Source organism: Carassius auratus, chromosome 8 (genome assembly GCF_003368295.1).
Source record: "Carassius auratus strain Wakin chromosome 8, ASM336829v1, whole genome shotgun sequence".
NCBI classification, from domain to species: Eukaryota; Metazoa; Chordata; class Actinopteri; order Cypriniformes; family Cyprinidae; genus Carassius; species Carassius auratus.
In genome coordinates, this window is record NC_039250.1 from 8,261,542 (window position 1) to 8,279,623 (window position 18,082).

Consider the following 18,082-nt stretch of genomic DNA (forward strand, 5'->3'; position numbering starts at 1 on the left):
GTTGTTACAATTTAGTATACCAAAAGTACAACTGCAACTTTCTTAATTTATCTTATTTTATGTTCTATAGTTTATGTTAAGCTGCTGTAGCCTTAATGTTTATGTACAATAATTTTTTTGTTTAATCCGATAATATATTTCTTTCTAAATCTGGAATTTGCAATTTATTTATTCTGTTTTTTTTTTTTTTTCTGGCTAAAACGTAACTAAAATCTATACTAATGATATGTTGTAACTGGCGCAGTTTAGGGAAATATATTTTCAAAATTAAAATCTATTGTATTTAAACCTTCAATACGAAAATATTATTACAAAAACCAATAGCAAAATATTACCCCCCCCCAACAAAGAAAATAAATAAAAACTAAAAAGAAATAAATAATAATAATAAATGAATACAATAAAAAAAAACTAAAAAAAAAATCTAATTCTGAGAAAAATGGTAAATAACTATTTATTTGTAGTGGTATTTTATTGTCCAAATTCTTTTTGGAGCCACCATATAATTAATTCAACATTTCTACACCATGTGAAAGTGCACAGGTGAACCTAGATCCCTTTTGCAACTACATAAATCTATAGAATTCATAAAAATATTCGTAACAGGATGAATGATAAAAATCCCATTTTTTTCTTCAGTTTATGATGCATATTCTGCTTCTTTCTGGAGTCATGCAGAGTTAAAATTGCCCATGACATCTATTGCATAACTAGAATTCATTGTAAAAATGACTTTGCACTAACCGAAAGCCAACCAGAATGCACAGCGTCTTTGAGACACTTCTCTATAAAAGGCTTGCAAGTGTCTGACACAAAGTCATTTGAGCTGACGTCAGATCACACTCTGAGTGCTGACCCTTTCCTTCTCTGCTTCTCACCAACAGCAGCTCTCCAAATTACAGAGAAAGCATCACGAATGAAACCAGCCGCACTCTTTTTTTTCAGTCAGATCACACAGTGTCTATATTGAACAACCTATTAATTCTTTATTAAGGCAGATAAACCACCTGACTCCCATAGTCATGAAAAAATGCACAAAAAGAAAAGCATGTAGCATTTCTTCATGTACATCAAAAGACGTGATTAAACAGGGGTGGATTTCAGACCACAACACATTCTTACTGATACTCGGAGTATTTAATTAAGACTAATCTTCTAATCTTCTTGTGTAGCCGGGCATTTTGTATTGTAGACCGAGTCTGATCCCTTTTTTAATATTCGCTTCAGTTTGTTGCTGGGAAATGGTTTGTAAAAACAAAAAGTGTCATTATTTCATTCTAGTGCCGTTTCTCAACATTGTATGTTGTTTTCCAAAGGAACACTAAACCTAAGCTTTAATGAGGACGAAAAAAAAAATTCCTTAGCAAAACATAACTACAATATATGCTATATATTAATATGCATGTAGGGAGACCATCAAAATAAAGTGTTTGCAGATATTAAGCAGACAGTCTATTAATACTGACTATTGAAGATATTTTGAAGGATGTGAATAACCAAACAGTTGCCGGTAGCCATTGACTTCCATAGTATTTTGTTCCATACATTAATTTGACGGTGAGTAAAGGATGAAAATGTCCATGTTTGGCATGAACGATCACTTTAATTATCATTTATGACTTATATTAAGAAGTAGCCTAGTGTTTAACGTTAAAATATGTGGGTGTTATAGGTGTTCTTTAAATGACATAGAGCATAGACTTCACTTATATGCATCCAATCTGTGTCTCAGGTCGCTGGTGACCCTGATCCTCGCTCAGCGGCTTAAGGTCAAACAGTTAAGCCGTTTGGATTACCCATCATGTCTTGAAGTTTAAGCACATGGGATGAACAGGCGCTTAAATGATCTACGCCACCTGTGAAGGACCACGCTTCTTACCTCCACAAATCAAAGCCATGTAATCCTGTCAACGCTGATAAACTCGCTAACAAACAACACTAACCCGGTCAGAGTCGAGCTGTACTTAAACACCCGACCCTCGCTTCTGATTGGCTGCTCGGGTTATTATCAGTCTGGTAGCTTGAGCCGTGTGCCAACTGTGTCAGTGTTGCTCATGAGATCAGGGCTGTCGCCGCATGATTGAGAATGTTCACTTTGACGCATCGTGTTCTGGCAAAGCACCTGCAGTGCAAAATGAAGAAAAGACTCAGAAAAAGCTTTTAGATACCTCTTGTTTAAATCAGTTTTCTGACCAACGCTGCAGTTACTTTACACACAAATGATCAGACTGAAACAAAGCCAGTGAAAAAATGTACTGCAAAGTTGGATATCTGAATTTGCAATGGACATGCAATGGAAAATGTCCTGAGAGAGAGAGATAGAGAGAGTGAGAGAGAGAGAGAGACAGAGAGAGAGAGAGAGAGAGAGAGAGAGAGAGTTTTTTGGTTTAACTTAGAAAAATCATTATACTGTCTACAAGCATCAGCATCATTCCTTTTCTACAATATATTTTCATGTCCTCATCATATAAAGGTAATGTAATGGATTAAATATATAATTCACATTTTTAGAGGATGGAAATCATACTGCTTAATTTTCTTTTATCACAAATCACCACAAAGTGGACATACAGGGTGTATTTTAAATAATTTTACTACTTTGATATAAGTAGATGTTGGAAATGGCATGGGTTTTGGTAGAAAAACAACAGCATTGACATTAGTAACAATTATTTGAGTTTTTGGGGTGCCGTTAGTTGGCTCAATTAAAAAGAAAATGAAAAAAGGGAGAGAATATATGCCAAAAAATATAAACAAACAACAGCTGTAACAGATTGTGCAACAGAAATTTTGACGTGGGAAAAGGCATAGGAAATTACCAAAGCCAAATCATATTTAATCTAAATAGAGACTGATGGTGCTTGTATTATTGTGGATTTTTAAAAAGAAGGAAATCATACTACTTTATCTTCTTTCATCACAGTTTCTCCACTAACTGAATACAAAGGGTGAATCTGAAATCATTTCACAACTTTGGTTTGAGCAGATGTTGGAAATCACATGGTTTTGATGAGAAAACAACATCTGTGATTTTTGGCCGATATATTTAAGCTGCTGAAATTATTTGGCAAAAAAAAAAAAAAAAAAAAACATTGCTATAAAACATGAAAACAGAGAGAGAAAATATGCCCCAAAATTGGCATATATTTGTCAAACAGAACTGTAACTAATGATCTACCTACTGAGCTGACAAAATCTGTTCTAACCAACAAAATTATATTTTACTCATTTAAATTCACTTAGCATTCCCTGTGATAGAAATCAATGAAGTCTATAAAATTACCATAGCGATTTAAATATGCGACTTCCTACAATCTCAGAGTTTCACTGTCCCCAACTAAAAATATCCTGAAAATGCCACAGTGGGACAAAATTAAGATGGCCACAAATAACTTTTAAACCTCTAGAGGGTCATGACACTCTATATAGTGTGACCACAGAATAAAAAGTTCCTGGCATCCGAGCTGTACTTCCAGGCAGAGTAAAGTCAGCCATTCTTGTGCCATTGTCTTTTACTGTGAGAGTGTAAATTGATCCAAACACACAATACTGTCCAGAAAATACACTGACACTTCAAAGGGCCAGGCTCTCGGAGGCCAAAGAGCTATTTCATACCTAATCATGTCAGCCCTTAATCCGGGCTGGGCCTGTGCAGATAACACGCTTTGAAGTAAGGAGGTCCACTAACGGGAAAACTCGCAAGTCTGAAAAAAGGATTCCTTCATTCAGGCTCATACGTGCTTATTCCGCTTTGCTGCATGGTTCGAGTTTGTCAGGCTCAGCAGTGTCATCATTCAAATGCTCCCTTTTCCTCCAATGCAGACTGTTCTAAACAAAACTGCAGTTTAATTTCAGCCTTGTTTACACCAGGTATTACCATCAGTCATGGGTGATCTAATTACACTGGTCAACCAATCTAACATGCTTCTCAAACGTGTCTCCTGTGACCACTTGTGATCGGATTATGTCGCAGGGGAAGGTCTTTCTTTCCATGACTACATACATCATTGATGTCAGAATGTAATTGGTTTTTTAAAAGAAATGGATACATTAATTCAGCAAGGATGCATTATTCAATTGATCAAAAGTAACTGTAAGCACATTTACATTACATTTACAAAAAATGAATGCCGTGGTTTTGAACTTTCCATAATCAAAGAATGAAAAAAAGAAAGAAAAAAATGGCAGTATGACAGTTTCCACAAAACTATTAAGCAGCACATCTGTTTTCAACATTAAGACATTTTTCTTCAGCACCAAAGTAGAAAACTACTCCTAAATCCAAATCTTAATTTGGATCAGACTGTGATGCAATCCCAGTTACCCTTATTTAAGTGTTTTTCCATTTCTGATTAGATTATAGTAGCTGGAACATTAACACGAGGTAGAAATGATGGCTAATAAATGGTTCAGACTTCATGAGCCAGACGTGCCATCATTTCAAACTAATTTTCAGTTTAAAACTTCGGCAGTAAACATCTAATAAATAGCTGTAAGGTTGATAAACTCCAGGCATAATTTTCTAAACACACATTAATGGTGTTTAATATGCAGATTGTGTGGTTAAATCAGAGGAGAGTTGAGTCTCCATTAAAATCAATGGGACCATCTGCAACCCATCAGCGATTTTACACCCTCTAATGTGGTTCAAATTGAACTGTGGCACTGGACATTCAGACTTCCAACACCAGAGAATCAATAAAAGGCAGTCGTGCCGTGAAGAACTGCACAGATAGCATCTGTGACAAACTCTTGTTCGGTTTCCAGATGTGCACTGCTTAATACAGTACCACAAATAAATGCATGCTATACTAAACCTCATATATAGCATATAAATAGTATAAGCAGTGCAGCCGAGGAGTTTGATAAGCCTTAAATGTCTTCTCAGACTAAATATCTCAGGTGAAGGTTGTGTAGCGAACAGGGTATCTGTAAAGCGCAGTGAATGGGGCTAGAATTCAAGGGCTTACCCTCTAATTCTCAAGGTGAACATAAACGTTCTCCTCTTATCTGGACCACATTAATCATTATATGAGTTGTGAGCTATATTAGGAGAATCATTGTGTGCTTGAACATATTCGCAGGGGTATAAAAGCAGATTTTTTATTCTCTTTATGAATAAGAGCGGCAAATACAACTATTGGATTTATGTTGGAATAAGTTTTGTGAAAATCACACAAAAGGCCAGAATATTTATGTATAGTAATAATGGTTGAAAATATTTTGAAGTTATTTATATATATATATCTATTGCAGATTTAGCACAAATGTCTTTGGATTATGAGCACTTATAGGCATAATGTTTGGGTGTGCACATACTTTTTGGCCATTTTAGAAGCACATTAGTGGGTGTAAAATCTCTGGTGGATTGCAGACGGTAACATTAATTTTAATGAACACTCGCTCTATTCAGATTAAGCCTCAAAATTTACATATTAAACATCCTCAATATATAACGTATTTACATACAAGACAGATAGTTTTTAATAAATCAATTGTGTCAATGCTTCAGTGGCTCATTCATAAATAAAGCCAATTGTAGTATTCCTGAACGAATCGGTGTTGTTGAACGAATCAGTTGATTCACTTCTCACCAGCTATTATTGGATCATTTTTAATCGCATCATTTTAAACAGTCACTGAAAAAATGGTTTGTATTTAACCCAGCATTTTTTTAGAGTGTAAATACTGATTTGCATTCATTGGCTTATGCACCAATTTATGTTTCTGCTGGTGGATGCCCACACTACATAAAGGTTGTGCTTCTGGCCACATTAAATCCAGGAGAGAAGATAAGGTTTGAGTGCACACATTGACCGATAGAGAGTGCTTCCGTTTTGTGTGAGAGTGAAGAGAATCCACCTGCGAGTGGAGAGATTTGTGCTTGTGCATTTGATGCGCTTTGGCATATACTGCGCTCTGGACATTTAAAACCTCCATAGAAGCTGCCTCAAACAAATTATTAAAATGAGAAGAATGTAAGGTGTGAAAGCTGCAATCAGTTTTTTAATTTGTAAAACGAATGGAGAATATTGTGTTTTTCCATGCGTGCTGCTCGACCATTTCCATATGTGGTACTCGAGCACTTGATGAGGTCTGCACTTATTCAGTTGCGCTGTCCACACAGTCATCAACAGCAAAACACCTCTCTATGATTATGTTAGTTGGTTATTTTAACAGATAGAACATGACAGCTGAGCAAATGAGTTTTTCAGTGCCAGTCACTGTTTTAATTACATTTCTGTACTTAATACAGAAATGATTAAAATGCAGGATGCAGCTTACATTTTGTGGGACGTGGGACAAAGCTCCCAATTTGAGGACTGTGGTCACCCTAATTCATATTGATTTGCAAACGCAAATGCGCACAAACAAAAGAGGCGGACTTTATCGCATGAACCAATTACAGCCAAGTTGTGGCCTAATGGTTAGAGAGTCTGACTCATAACCCAAAGGTTGCGGTTTCAAGTTTGCCTCCTCTCTTGTGACTTTCCTCCACTCATTCTCAATCACCTCAAGCCACCACACACTTTAGGTGGTCTGTTAAAACTCAATGGGCTCAGGGAAGGCAAGAGAGATGTGGACACCCGCTGTAACTTTAACTGCTGCTGTCAATGTTGGATAATGTTTCTTTAGAAAATGAATGATTTATACACTTTTTGAAGTTATATTTGCGTCGTTTTATTTTTGTACCTCAATTTCGTTCTCATCCAATTTCTTTAGGAGGCACTGCCTCCTTTGCCTCCTTGGAGGAAACGCCCCTGATACATATGTATGAGCTCTATTTGTAATGTGTTGAAGAATGAATGGTGTCAGAGGCAAACACATCAACTACAGAAAAAGAGAGTGTAAACTTAACAGAGCTGCAAATATGTCCTAAAGGGCTAAAGTGTTACAGAACAGATTAATTGAATAGCAAAGGCTTTTCAGGAAATAACAACACGGCAAGGCTTATTCACAAATATTATAAAACATCAGTCCCACTGGAAAACTTAAGAAAGGCAACAAATTGCATGGAAATTTACGTGCTCTTTGAAAGTGGTCCATGTATTAACTTTAACTCAGAAAAAAGTAAAAAAATAAAATAAAAATACCAAAAGCATGCTGTCTGAGGCCTGAGGCCTGACAGCACGCACGTAAAGATTCACTTTACAGAAGAGGTAAATATTTCAACAGGGCCACCTCATGTGCCATCCTCTGGCAATCTATAATAGATAAAGCATTTCATTTCACCAGGCCGCTTTTAAAAAACAGGAAATTATACTACAGTAAATAATGCTTTTTCCCGAGTGTTGTGATTACACTTGAAATTTTCGCAAAAAAGGACAGTGCCATTTTTCTTTCCCCTTCGAGACCAGCCTTATAATTCCAGCCTGTCTGTTATCAGGAGAAATCATTACTCTCTGCTAAGATCAATGCCAGAGAGAAACCCGTCTGCCGCTGTGGTGTGCGGCACCCGGCCATTTTGAAATAACCTAGGGGTAGCGCTAACTGCCTGAGTATAAACAGAGCAACCTCAAGAATCGTTAGACCTCCAGACCTTTAGTGGTCATGCAAAATTCAAACCGTCAGGATGGAAAATAGAAAGAAAGATATGCCGAGACTTTTCCCCCTCTGGCAATAATGTTACTTTCAACTGTCATCACCTTTTAAGATCTGCCATCAAAAACAGACCCTGTTTACCCCCCCCCCCCACATCTCCAGACTTGCTTCTCAAGAGTTACAAGGGTCTTTAAAAAAAGAAAAAAAGATTCATGAACCGCGCAGAAGTGCAGTGTGTACGCTTAAATAAAAAACAGCTTACGTCCAATATGCTGCATCGAGTTCAAAAGAACAAAAAAATTCAATCAAACAACAGAAAATATCAATGTGTACACACACTCAAGTCATTTCAAAATAGGGTGGCCATATGTGCCGTTCATACGGGACATGTCTTGGCAATGATTTTATATTGCCTAAAACATCCAAGTAGTTTGACCAAAATGATGCAAGAACGCACACGTGTATGTTCGAGAGAGATTCAGAAGCTTAAGACAAAAACATCTCGTCAGTGTCATACAATGATCGATCTGCACTGTGCAAAAAGCCAAAACCTGGATATTTTAGGCAATACAGAAATCCTGGCAAGGACGCTTCCGGTAAAAATGGCCGGTATGGTCACCCTGTTTGAAAACCACATGAGAGGTCATGAGAAAGTTAGCCATGTCAGATTTGTGGTTGAATAACTCTTTCAAATTAATTTGTTGATCCAGATCACAAAAATGATTGGAATGATTATTTTACAAATCTGACTAAGTGACTCAGTCAAAGTAGTTAACAGCTTGCTGGAGAAAATTATCAATAAATAATGACTTAATTTTTATGTCTTCTGAATCATATGGCTTCAGGAGACACTTTTATGGTGCTTTTTACAAGTTCTGAAGATCCAGAACCCTTTCATTGTAATTGCATGGACTACAATACTAATTATATACACTAGTCAAAATGTAAAATTTCTGTTTTGTGTTCCACATAACAAAAAAAAGTTTTTTGAAGAACACGGGGGTGAGTAAACAATCACAATTTTCATTTTAAAAGCAGCTTAAGAGCCTTGATTAAGATAAGGTAGAAAAAAAATAACAGAAAAACATCCGGAGCATTTTTAAAGCAATTCATTATGCATCCCAAAAAAGCAAAAAGGTATAAAAAAAAACACAGAGGAGGACAGCACTACTTATTAAAATGCCTCTGGGGACTCTGGTTTCCAATATTTGAGGCATTTTTATTTTTATTTTGCCTGGGAGTGCATTGTTATTTTTGACAAATAGTACTACGCCCCTGACGGAGGGGAAATATTACACAAAGAAACAAATCAATGCATTCAAGTGCAAAATAATCAGAATTTCTTGAAAGTCTTGGGGGACTTGGAGGAAACAGTATGCAACTTTCGGTGTTAAATGAGCTCTGAAGATCCAAATGTCAGCTGTGCCATCTGACAATGCCGAATGAGATCCCTAGCTATTAGAAATCCAGCAGAGGTGAGGGGCTGATATATGGTTGGAATCAAAAAAAATCTGGTCCATTTTTTTAAAACAATATTGAAACTGAATGATTTTTTATGAGCTCCATTTATGGGTACTAGGTTATCTGTATGCGGACAAATGCTGCACTAAAATACTTTTGACAGTGTTTCCTACGGTGCTACTGTATTTACAGTGCAGTGGCAAAAGAAATGACAATTGAGCTAAGTTGTGAGTTTTGGCTTGCAGTTTGAATCGTCTGTGATGAGGGAGAAAGATCAGGTGCTATGAAATAACAACAACAAATTATTCTATTGGCTCATTCTCACTGGTTTAACACAACCATCAGTTTGTTTAAATGAATCTGTTACGACTAAAAGAATCAGCTCTGAATGTACGTATTATAAGTCTGAATCCGCATTACAGCTGTTTTGAAGATTGATCATTGTTTAAATGAATAAACAGAAATTCAGAAATGCTTTTAAAATATTATTACGCTTTATAACTTCTTCAACATACCGAAATCATTCTTATATGCTAACAAATGTTCAAAACAGTTATGCTGCTTAACGTACGTGTATTTTTTCCTCTTTGATTCTTTGATGTATAGAAAATTCTAAAGAACAGCATTATTTAAAAAAAATCTAAATATTTTGAAACATTATAAACATCCTTACATTCACTTCATTCAATTTAATGCATCCTTGCTGAATAAAAGTACTAATTTCTTAAAAAAGAACTGACAACAAACCTTTGAATGATACTTTACTGTTATTGGTTTGAATTATTCAATAAGATGAATCTTTAGTACACCATTACAAGGGTGCATAAAGACAAGCCAGGTTACATGAGGTGACTCTGAACAGACTGTGTGTGTAAATTACCTATAGAAATTCCTTTAAAACGGTCATTGTATAATTCATAGTTCACCACAGTTCATTCAAATGAAAACAACAGGGCTCAGACAGGTGCTAGTTTAGCAAGCTGATGGAATGTGTGAGGACGTGAAGTTCATGTCACTTCACTCCTCTGTTTCCTCACTTCTGCACAGACATTAACATTCTATTCACAAGCTTCCAACAGTGGTTCACATCACACTGAGTCGTGTCACACTTTTCTTCCCAAACAGTATGCTGAGAGAAAGACAATTGGGGTGAAGATTATGTAGTAGATTGTTTTAGACTGATAAAAACCTACAAACCGAAAGAAAGAAAGGGCCAGGACTGGGCTTTCTCTGGCTTTTTGCTGTTGGTCGATTTAACTGTGTGTTTAGGAAAGTGGTGTTTGGGAACGCTGTTTGGGGGAGGAATGCACCTGTGTTGCTGATGGAGGTAGAACAGGGACATTTTTCCAGACGTGGCAGACAAGCGCAGCTGTCTTCCAGATGTTTATACATCCGATTACTGTATAAATGAAGTATCTGCTCCAATTAACCACAGTTTGCCACTGTCATTTCTAGTTTAAGAGGATTGTAGCTTTTTTCATCACCCCCATGTGCACTTTCTCCTCCTTTTTTATTTAAGGTGAATGGATGATTCTTTTAAGCCAGTTCTTTAAAACGCATTTAAAAAAAATCATAATAATCGATCAAAAACAGTCCTAAACATCGATTTTTATCAATGTTAATTCTGAATGAGTGATACTGATGAGCAAGATCTTTTAAATAATGTAGTTAAAAAGTTTCAAAAAGTCGGTCTTGAATGAATTACCAGTCTGAATCAGCGTAAAGACTCACAGCAAATGGATGATTGGCTAAAAAAAAAAAAACTAAAAAATCTGTCTTAAACTTACAAAACATTGATTTGAATCACTGTAACAACTCAATGCAAAACATATTATTTCTTATGAACAATATATTTTAAATGCATTGGTTAAAAAAAGTGAAAAATCAGCTTTGAACAGTCTGAATCAGTGTAACAACTGTACTGCAAACAAATGATTCTTCTGGGCCAGGTTTTGCATATGAATTGGTTAAAAAGATTTAATCAAAAATCTCAAAAATCACTCTCAAAACACATGCACATAATTGTCTGAATTGGAGTAATGACTCTCTGTGAACAGATATTTCTTGTAAGCTTGTTCTTTGAAATAACTATGTATTCTAAATCCTCTTAATTCAAACAACAAGATATTAAATGACGCTTTCATTTTTGGTGCTTTTATTTATTTGTTTATTTATTTGTGTGTTCCTTTCAGAGTTTGACACAAAAAGCAAAAAAGCTGCATTAAAAAAAATCGTCTTTTTTTTCTTCCTTTTTGCTCAACAGAAATAAAAATGACACTATGTGGGTTTGGAATGACACGATGGTATGTAAATAATGACAGCATTTGTATTTCTGGCTGAACTATTCCTTTAATAAAACACCAGAGACCAAGCGCTTGGAGAGACGGAGAGAGGACAGCTCATTCCACCGCTAACTGGGAATGTCCATGGCAGAGATTGTGTGCATGTCCGAGCATGTGAAATTACACCCCTCCCCCATCCCCCGTCTCCGTGACCCGTCTGAACTCGGCCTGATCTACTCCGCTACCAGCAGAACAGCCCCACATCCTCATCAAAAACAGCTGGAGGCCGCAGATGATGAATAGGGGCGCTGGATCTATTAATTCCCTGTAACAGTTCCTTTCTGCCTCTTCAGATTCCCAGCGCTCCCGGCACACTTAACGGTGAAAGACGACGTGGTAAGCAAACGCTCTCGCTGCTGCAAAGCTGCTTTGACTGTAATCAGGGAATACAATATGTCACCCTTTTCAGCACTATGTATGTAAGCCACCGAGAGCAAATATGACAATACGTGTCCTGGCAGATTTATCGGAATGGAAGCGATTGCGTTTGTTTTGTTCTCAACACAAGGGCAACTCAGTACTGTGCCGTCCTGTCCTCGCTGCCTCTACCAATGACCTTAATGAAATACATTAAGAGGCTGATGACCATAAAGATGATGTGTCATCAAATATCTTTTTTCCTTTTTACTGCAGATGTCAGTCTGCCTCCTACTGTGTCTTTATCAGGATGCTCAAAGTCTTAGTTACACCATCTGCTATTTGAAATATCTCCTTTCATTGCAATAGCCTTGCATAGACAAAGACGGACTTACGTAAAGCTTGTGATGTTCCCCAAGTATTGTTCAAAGTATCTTCTCTGAGGACAGAGAGCAACTGAGGATATGGCGGTAATAGTGTTTTTTCAGTTATTCATTATCAGATGCGTTTCTCATAGTCTAATCAGTTGGTTTTACAATAGCACTAAATTAAATTAAAACAGAGTGCTTTTCTGTTTCGTGTGCTTAGGGGATTGAAAATAATGAATACAAGATCTGAAGCCACATGTTTAGAAAGCAGTACCGCTACCTACCAACAAGCACAAAAAGTCATCCCTGAGAACTGATTAAACTATTTTTAAGGAAAAGGAACATGCTGTCTGAAAAGCAAGACCTGGAAACATGCCACTTGAAGCAATCAACGGTGCGCCACTGTTAACTGCAATTTTACAAAGCGGACTCTTTAATAATGGTGCTAGAAAAACATAAAGTAAATAAGGTAAAAAGTTACATCATAGTACAGTATGAGGAATTCTACACAGTGTGTATACAGCCTGTAAATCATTGTTTACAAAAGATGCAGTGTGTGTGTATCGATCGATCGGTTGAACGCATGAACGTACGTACATACGATAGATAGATAGATAGATAGATAGATAGATAGATAGATAGATAGATAGATAGATAGATAGATAGATAGATAGATAGAGAACGAATGAACACACGATAGATAGATAGATAGATAGATAGATAGATAGATAGATAGATAGATAGATAGATAGATAGATAGATAGATAGAGAACGAACGAACGCATGATAGATAGATAGATAGATATATAGATAGATAGATAGATAGATAGATAGATAGATAGATAGAGAACGAATGAACGCACTATAGATAGATAGATAGATAGATAGATAGATAGATAGATAGAGAACGAATGAACACACGATAGATAGATAGATAGAGAACGAACGAACACATGATAGATAGATAGATAGATAGATAGAGAACGAATGAACGCATGATAGATAGATAGATAGATAGATAGATAGATAGATAGAGAACGAATGAACACACGATAGATAGATAGATAGATAGATAGAGAACAAACGAACACATGATAGATAGATAGATAGATAGATAGATAGATAGATAGATAGATAGATAGATAGATAGATAGATAGATAGAGAACGAATGAACACACGATAGATAGATAGATAGATAGATAGATAGAGAACGAACGAACACATGATAGATAGATAGATAGATAGATAGATAGATAGATAGATAGATAGATAGAGAACGAACGAACACATGATAGATAGATAGATAGATAGATAGATAGATAGATAGATAGATAGATAGATAGATAGATAGATAGATAGATAGATAGATAGATAGATAGATAGAGAACGAACGAACGCATGATAGATAGATAGATAGATAGATAGATAGATAGATAGATAGATAGAGAACGAACGCATGATAGATAGATAGATAGATAGATAGATAGATAGATAGATAGATAGATAGATAGATAGAGAACGAACGAACGCATGATAGATAGATAGATAGATAGATAGATAGATAGATAGATAGATAGATAGATAGATAGATAGATAGATAGATAGATAGATAGATAGATAGATAGATAGATAGATAGATAGATAGATAGATAGATAGAGAACGAATGTATGCACGATAGCAACTGAATAATCAGTTAGTGCAAACCCACCTAAAGTAAATCATTCACATTGTAGGCCAAAATGCTGGAAGCACCTGTCTGTGACACATTTTAGAGCGCAGTTTTCTGCTTGTCAGACTTGTTAAATGCATGTAAGCTGGGCATAAACGGCACAGCAGAATCTTTACCAACTGGCACTCTTCTATCACAGCATGATACATACTCTTATTTATAACTTATCTTTCTTTTTATTCAAAAGACCATGAAATTAAAACTCTCCTGCGTGCATCGAACGTGAAGACAATGCTCTCGGTAAAGATAGTTTGCTCTGTCTATTCTGTATGCAGCTGCGGTAATGAACTGTACACTTGTGAAACATCGGTTTGAAGCGTGTTTGTGCATGCGAATGCGTTCATGCGTGTATCTGTGACCTGCTTACTAACGCGTGGGAGAGTACACTTAACAAGTCAATGCCTAATGGAGTGACTCATTACTAGTGATTTTTATTTCTACGTCTGTTTAGTCAATTCAGATATATATATATATATATATATATATATATATATATATATAAAAAACCCTCAGAGGTGACTGGATTCATCGTCCAAATTTTGCCCCAAGCTGCCGGCGTACTGTACGATGCTGACTTTGGGAATTGCGCAACTCACCGTCCATCCGCCCCCATCAGTAGTCATGTCACAGAAGACCTGGAAGCCTGCTGGGTAATGTGTGGGGAACACAGAGTAGATACCATCCTCTCTTTGCCCGCTGGCATAGATGTCACTGCAATCCCTGGGTCTGGAACCTGCCAGAAGACACGACATGCCAGCATCATCAATCTACAGTACACGCCGAGCCATAAATGCATCTGTTTTTTTGTTTTTTGAGAAACCCGTTTGAGGTACGGAGTAAGAAAAGAAAGCATTCAGACTCCAAAACTGTCATCTCGCACCTGCTGTCTAAGCAGTGGCATGTCTCTTTCACACTGCTAGAAAGCTTAGGAGGGAATATGTGTGAAACCATTCTAGGATTCATTAGGGCTGGCTGGAGACTTGAGAATATGTGGCTAATGAGGGTTTTTTTACCTTCTCCACCGGCGCAGCCCTTGGGCCGGACACTGCGCACCGGAGCCCTCTGCAGATCTGCCTTGAGACGGCTCTTGATGTTTCCGGTTTCCTTCTGCATAGAGCTGAGTGCATCGCTCACAGAGTTCACCACTTTCACCATGTTGATCTGGCTCTCCGACAGCAGCTGGAGAGAGAAAGCATGAGAAAGTTAGAAGGACAGAGGAACACACGATTCATTTCTTTTACTTAAGACTTACATACTCGCATGTTTAAATCAGTCAGACGATTCCATTAGAACACTAAAGCCACTGTACAAAGTGAGTCAAATATTCTGAATCACTTTGCAATAGGGCTGTGTAAATAATCGAATGTGATGAACGTGCATCTGTGATTAGTAGTAAATCTCCATCACGTGCTTTCAGATGGAGCGGCATTTAATATACAGAGCCGTAGTTCACTGACAAGCTATGCTAGTATATCACGTTCATTATCGGCGATGTTTTACCTGCGATAATGAGTGCTATATTGCGAGATGCATGCGATCGTCGCAATCGATTATTTGCACAGCCCTGCTTTGCAAACATATGTATACACACACACACATGCACATACATTCATTTATTTATAAATATATATTTAGAATTTAGAAAATAGAAATGGATTTGTCAAATTTTTGTTATAATGTATTTTATTTATAGTTTTATCTTTAAATAGTTTTTTTATTAAAACATAAAAATCACAAATTTTAATTGAAATATTTTATTTTAAGCATTAAAATATGAAATCAAAATGTTATTTTAAAATATATAGTTTTATGTAAAAAATTACTATATAATACTATTTATATAAACATATTTTAATGCTTTAAAATTATTATTTATGAAATGTAAATATAAAAAAATTATATACACATACATTATTGTAATACTATTAATTATAATTTAATTTTTTAATAGTTTTTAATAAAAATATCATTAATTTAACATTTACTCTACAAATACTTACAAAATTTAACCAAATAATCACTCACAAACACATTTACTGTTAAACATTTTTTAAGAATTACAATTTGTGTTCATAAGTCGCTTATGCTCACCAAGGTTGAATTTGTTTGATAAAAAAAAAAAAATACATTAACCACAGAAAAATTATGAAATATTGCAATTTAAAATAATTGTCTGTGATGCAAAGCTGAATTTTTAGCATCATTACTTCATTGTCGCACGATCCTTCAGAAATCATTCTAATATGCTGATTTGCTGCTCAAGAAACATTTCTAATTATCAAACTGCTGAAAAAAGTTTTTGTGCTAAAATCATGTTGCTTCATACCTGGTTTGGACATGATTTCTTTGGCGTTTCTGTGCCGTTATAACAGAGCTTTGGTTGACTTTGGCCTTTCCTAAAAGCCAGGCTTAAACAATAACAACAATGGAGTCTCTGTATCAGCATGTGGTCCCCGGCACTGCATTAAAGTAACAGGTGCACTGTGCTGCACAACACTGATAGCGCTTCAGTTTAGCGGGCTCACGGCCAGCGGCTCTGGAAACCACTCGGTTTGAGTTTCCCAGACAGCTCTCTTTATTGCCTGCATCAGCAAAGCCGTTCAGGTCACCTCAATGGGGGAAAAAACGTAATTCTGAGTGAGGCAAACTGTGCGCCTTTCTCCAAGGACAGATCTTCGTGTCTCACATCAAACATCATGAATCAACGTGGCACTTGAGGATGTAGGAAGCTCGGTTGGCGATTAGCAAAAATTAGCCCTAAAGTGAAGCTTGTTTCCTATGACACATGAAAGCGTAAAGCTGTCCTTTGGGGTGTGAACGAGCATCGAGTTCTTTGAGAGTGTGTCGTTAACAAGTCTGCATGTCTGCATATGTCGCTGTGTCACACTGCAAGCTAAGTGTGAGCTGGTGTGTGTGTGAACTCGCTTGAAGTTGATGACGGCTGACGCACTGAGCGAATGGTCAGGACATTAGCACTCGCAGCTCTCAAAACGCTGCCATAGCAACACGTCTATCATTACGAGGCCATCCAGCATCAAAAGAAAAACATCACATGTCTGAAAAAACATTGTGTCCCTAAAAGTACAAAGCACTCCATGATATAACCTCAAACTAAACCCATTTGTCGAATGGCTCGAACCTCTTGGCACACACTCGACAGAACGCAAGACCTCAGTCACCACATACTACAACATTGCCTCTCTTTCATTAAAGCACACAGCAGGAAACGACCAATTAAAAGATCCAGGCCTTCAAAACTCACCTTGAACTATCAATTTCAATGGCTGTGTTTGGAACAGAATGCATTGTTTACTGCATACATATATTTGTTAACAAAGAGTATGTCGGTATGTCAAACAGTAGCCATTATTTCATGCTGAATGTTTCAAAGACTGTTTACATGCATATTCAAAATATTTGAGAAGTAGTCAGAATTTGCCCATTTTTGTAAACATCAATATTCCCTTTTCTCAAAAATGTAAACCATTTGGCGTTTGCCTGTATTTATCAGAATTTGAGCGCAGGTAAGCACCTAATTTTGAATATTGAATTATTTTTATTATTTGTGTATTTGTATGAATTATTATTAACATGGAAATTAAATAATAATAATAATAATAATAATTATAATAATAACAATTATTATTATTGTTGTTGTTTATTTTATCTTATTTTGTGTTATTATTATTAATTGTATTATTATTTATTTAATTTTTCTTTGAATATCCACATGTCTAAACAAAGGTAAATTTGGGTTCTTTTAAATACTGACAGTTATTATTGAAGTAAAACTATTGAAGAAATAGTTATTATTAGTTATTTATATAAGTTTATAAGTTATATAAATAAGTCACACACATACAAACACACACACACACACACACACACATATATATATATATATATATATATATATATATATATATATATATATATATATATATATATATATATATATATATATATATATATAATTTTATAAAAATAAATAATAAAAATATATTTATTTTTATTTTTTATTTAGATTTTTATTTAGATTTTTTAAAGAACAATCACTTTTACAAGTGCATGCCCAAAGAGACAATTTTGGGTGATTTTAGATACAGACAGAAAAAATGATGCTAAAAAAAATAATTATTTATTTTAATAATTATTAATGAGCATATTATGGATATTCAAAATAATAACAACAACAACAATTATAATAAATTAGTTGTATTATCATTTGAGTATCCACAGAAACAGAACTTTCATATTTATCTGTGCATGTGAAATCAAAAA

The 18,082-nt window shown here is 35.7% G+C and overlaps 1 protein-coding gene across 1 annotated transcript in view; it reads right to left on the minus strand.

The window, feature by feature from the left end:
- Positions 1-18,082, minus strand: part of fibcd1a (fibrinogen C domain containing 1a) — a 95,545-nt gene that overhangs the window by 40,247 nt on the left and 37,216 nt on the right. The window contains exons 4-5 of the mRNA XM_026269503.1: positions 14,815-14,980; positions 14,398-14,534 (exon numbers count right to left, since the gene is read on the minus strand). Of these exons, the coding sequence (XP_026125288.1) occupies positions 14,398-14,534; positions 14,815-14,980 (303 nt within the window). The remainder of the gene's footprint in view (positions 1-14,397; positions 14,535-14,814; positions 14,981-18,082) is intronic.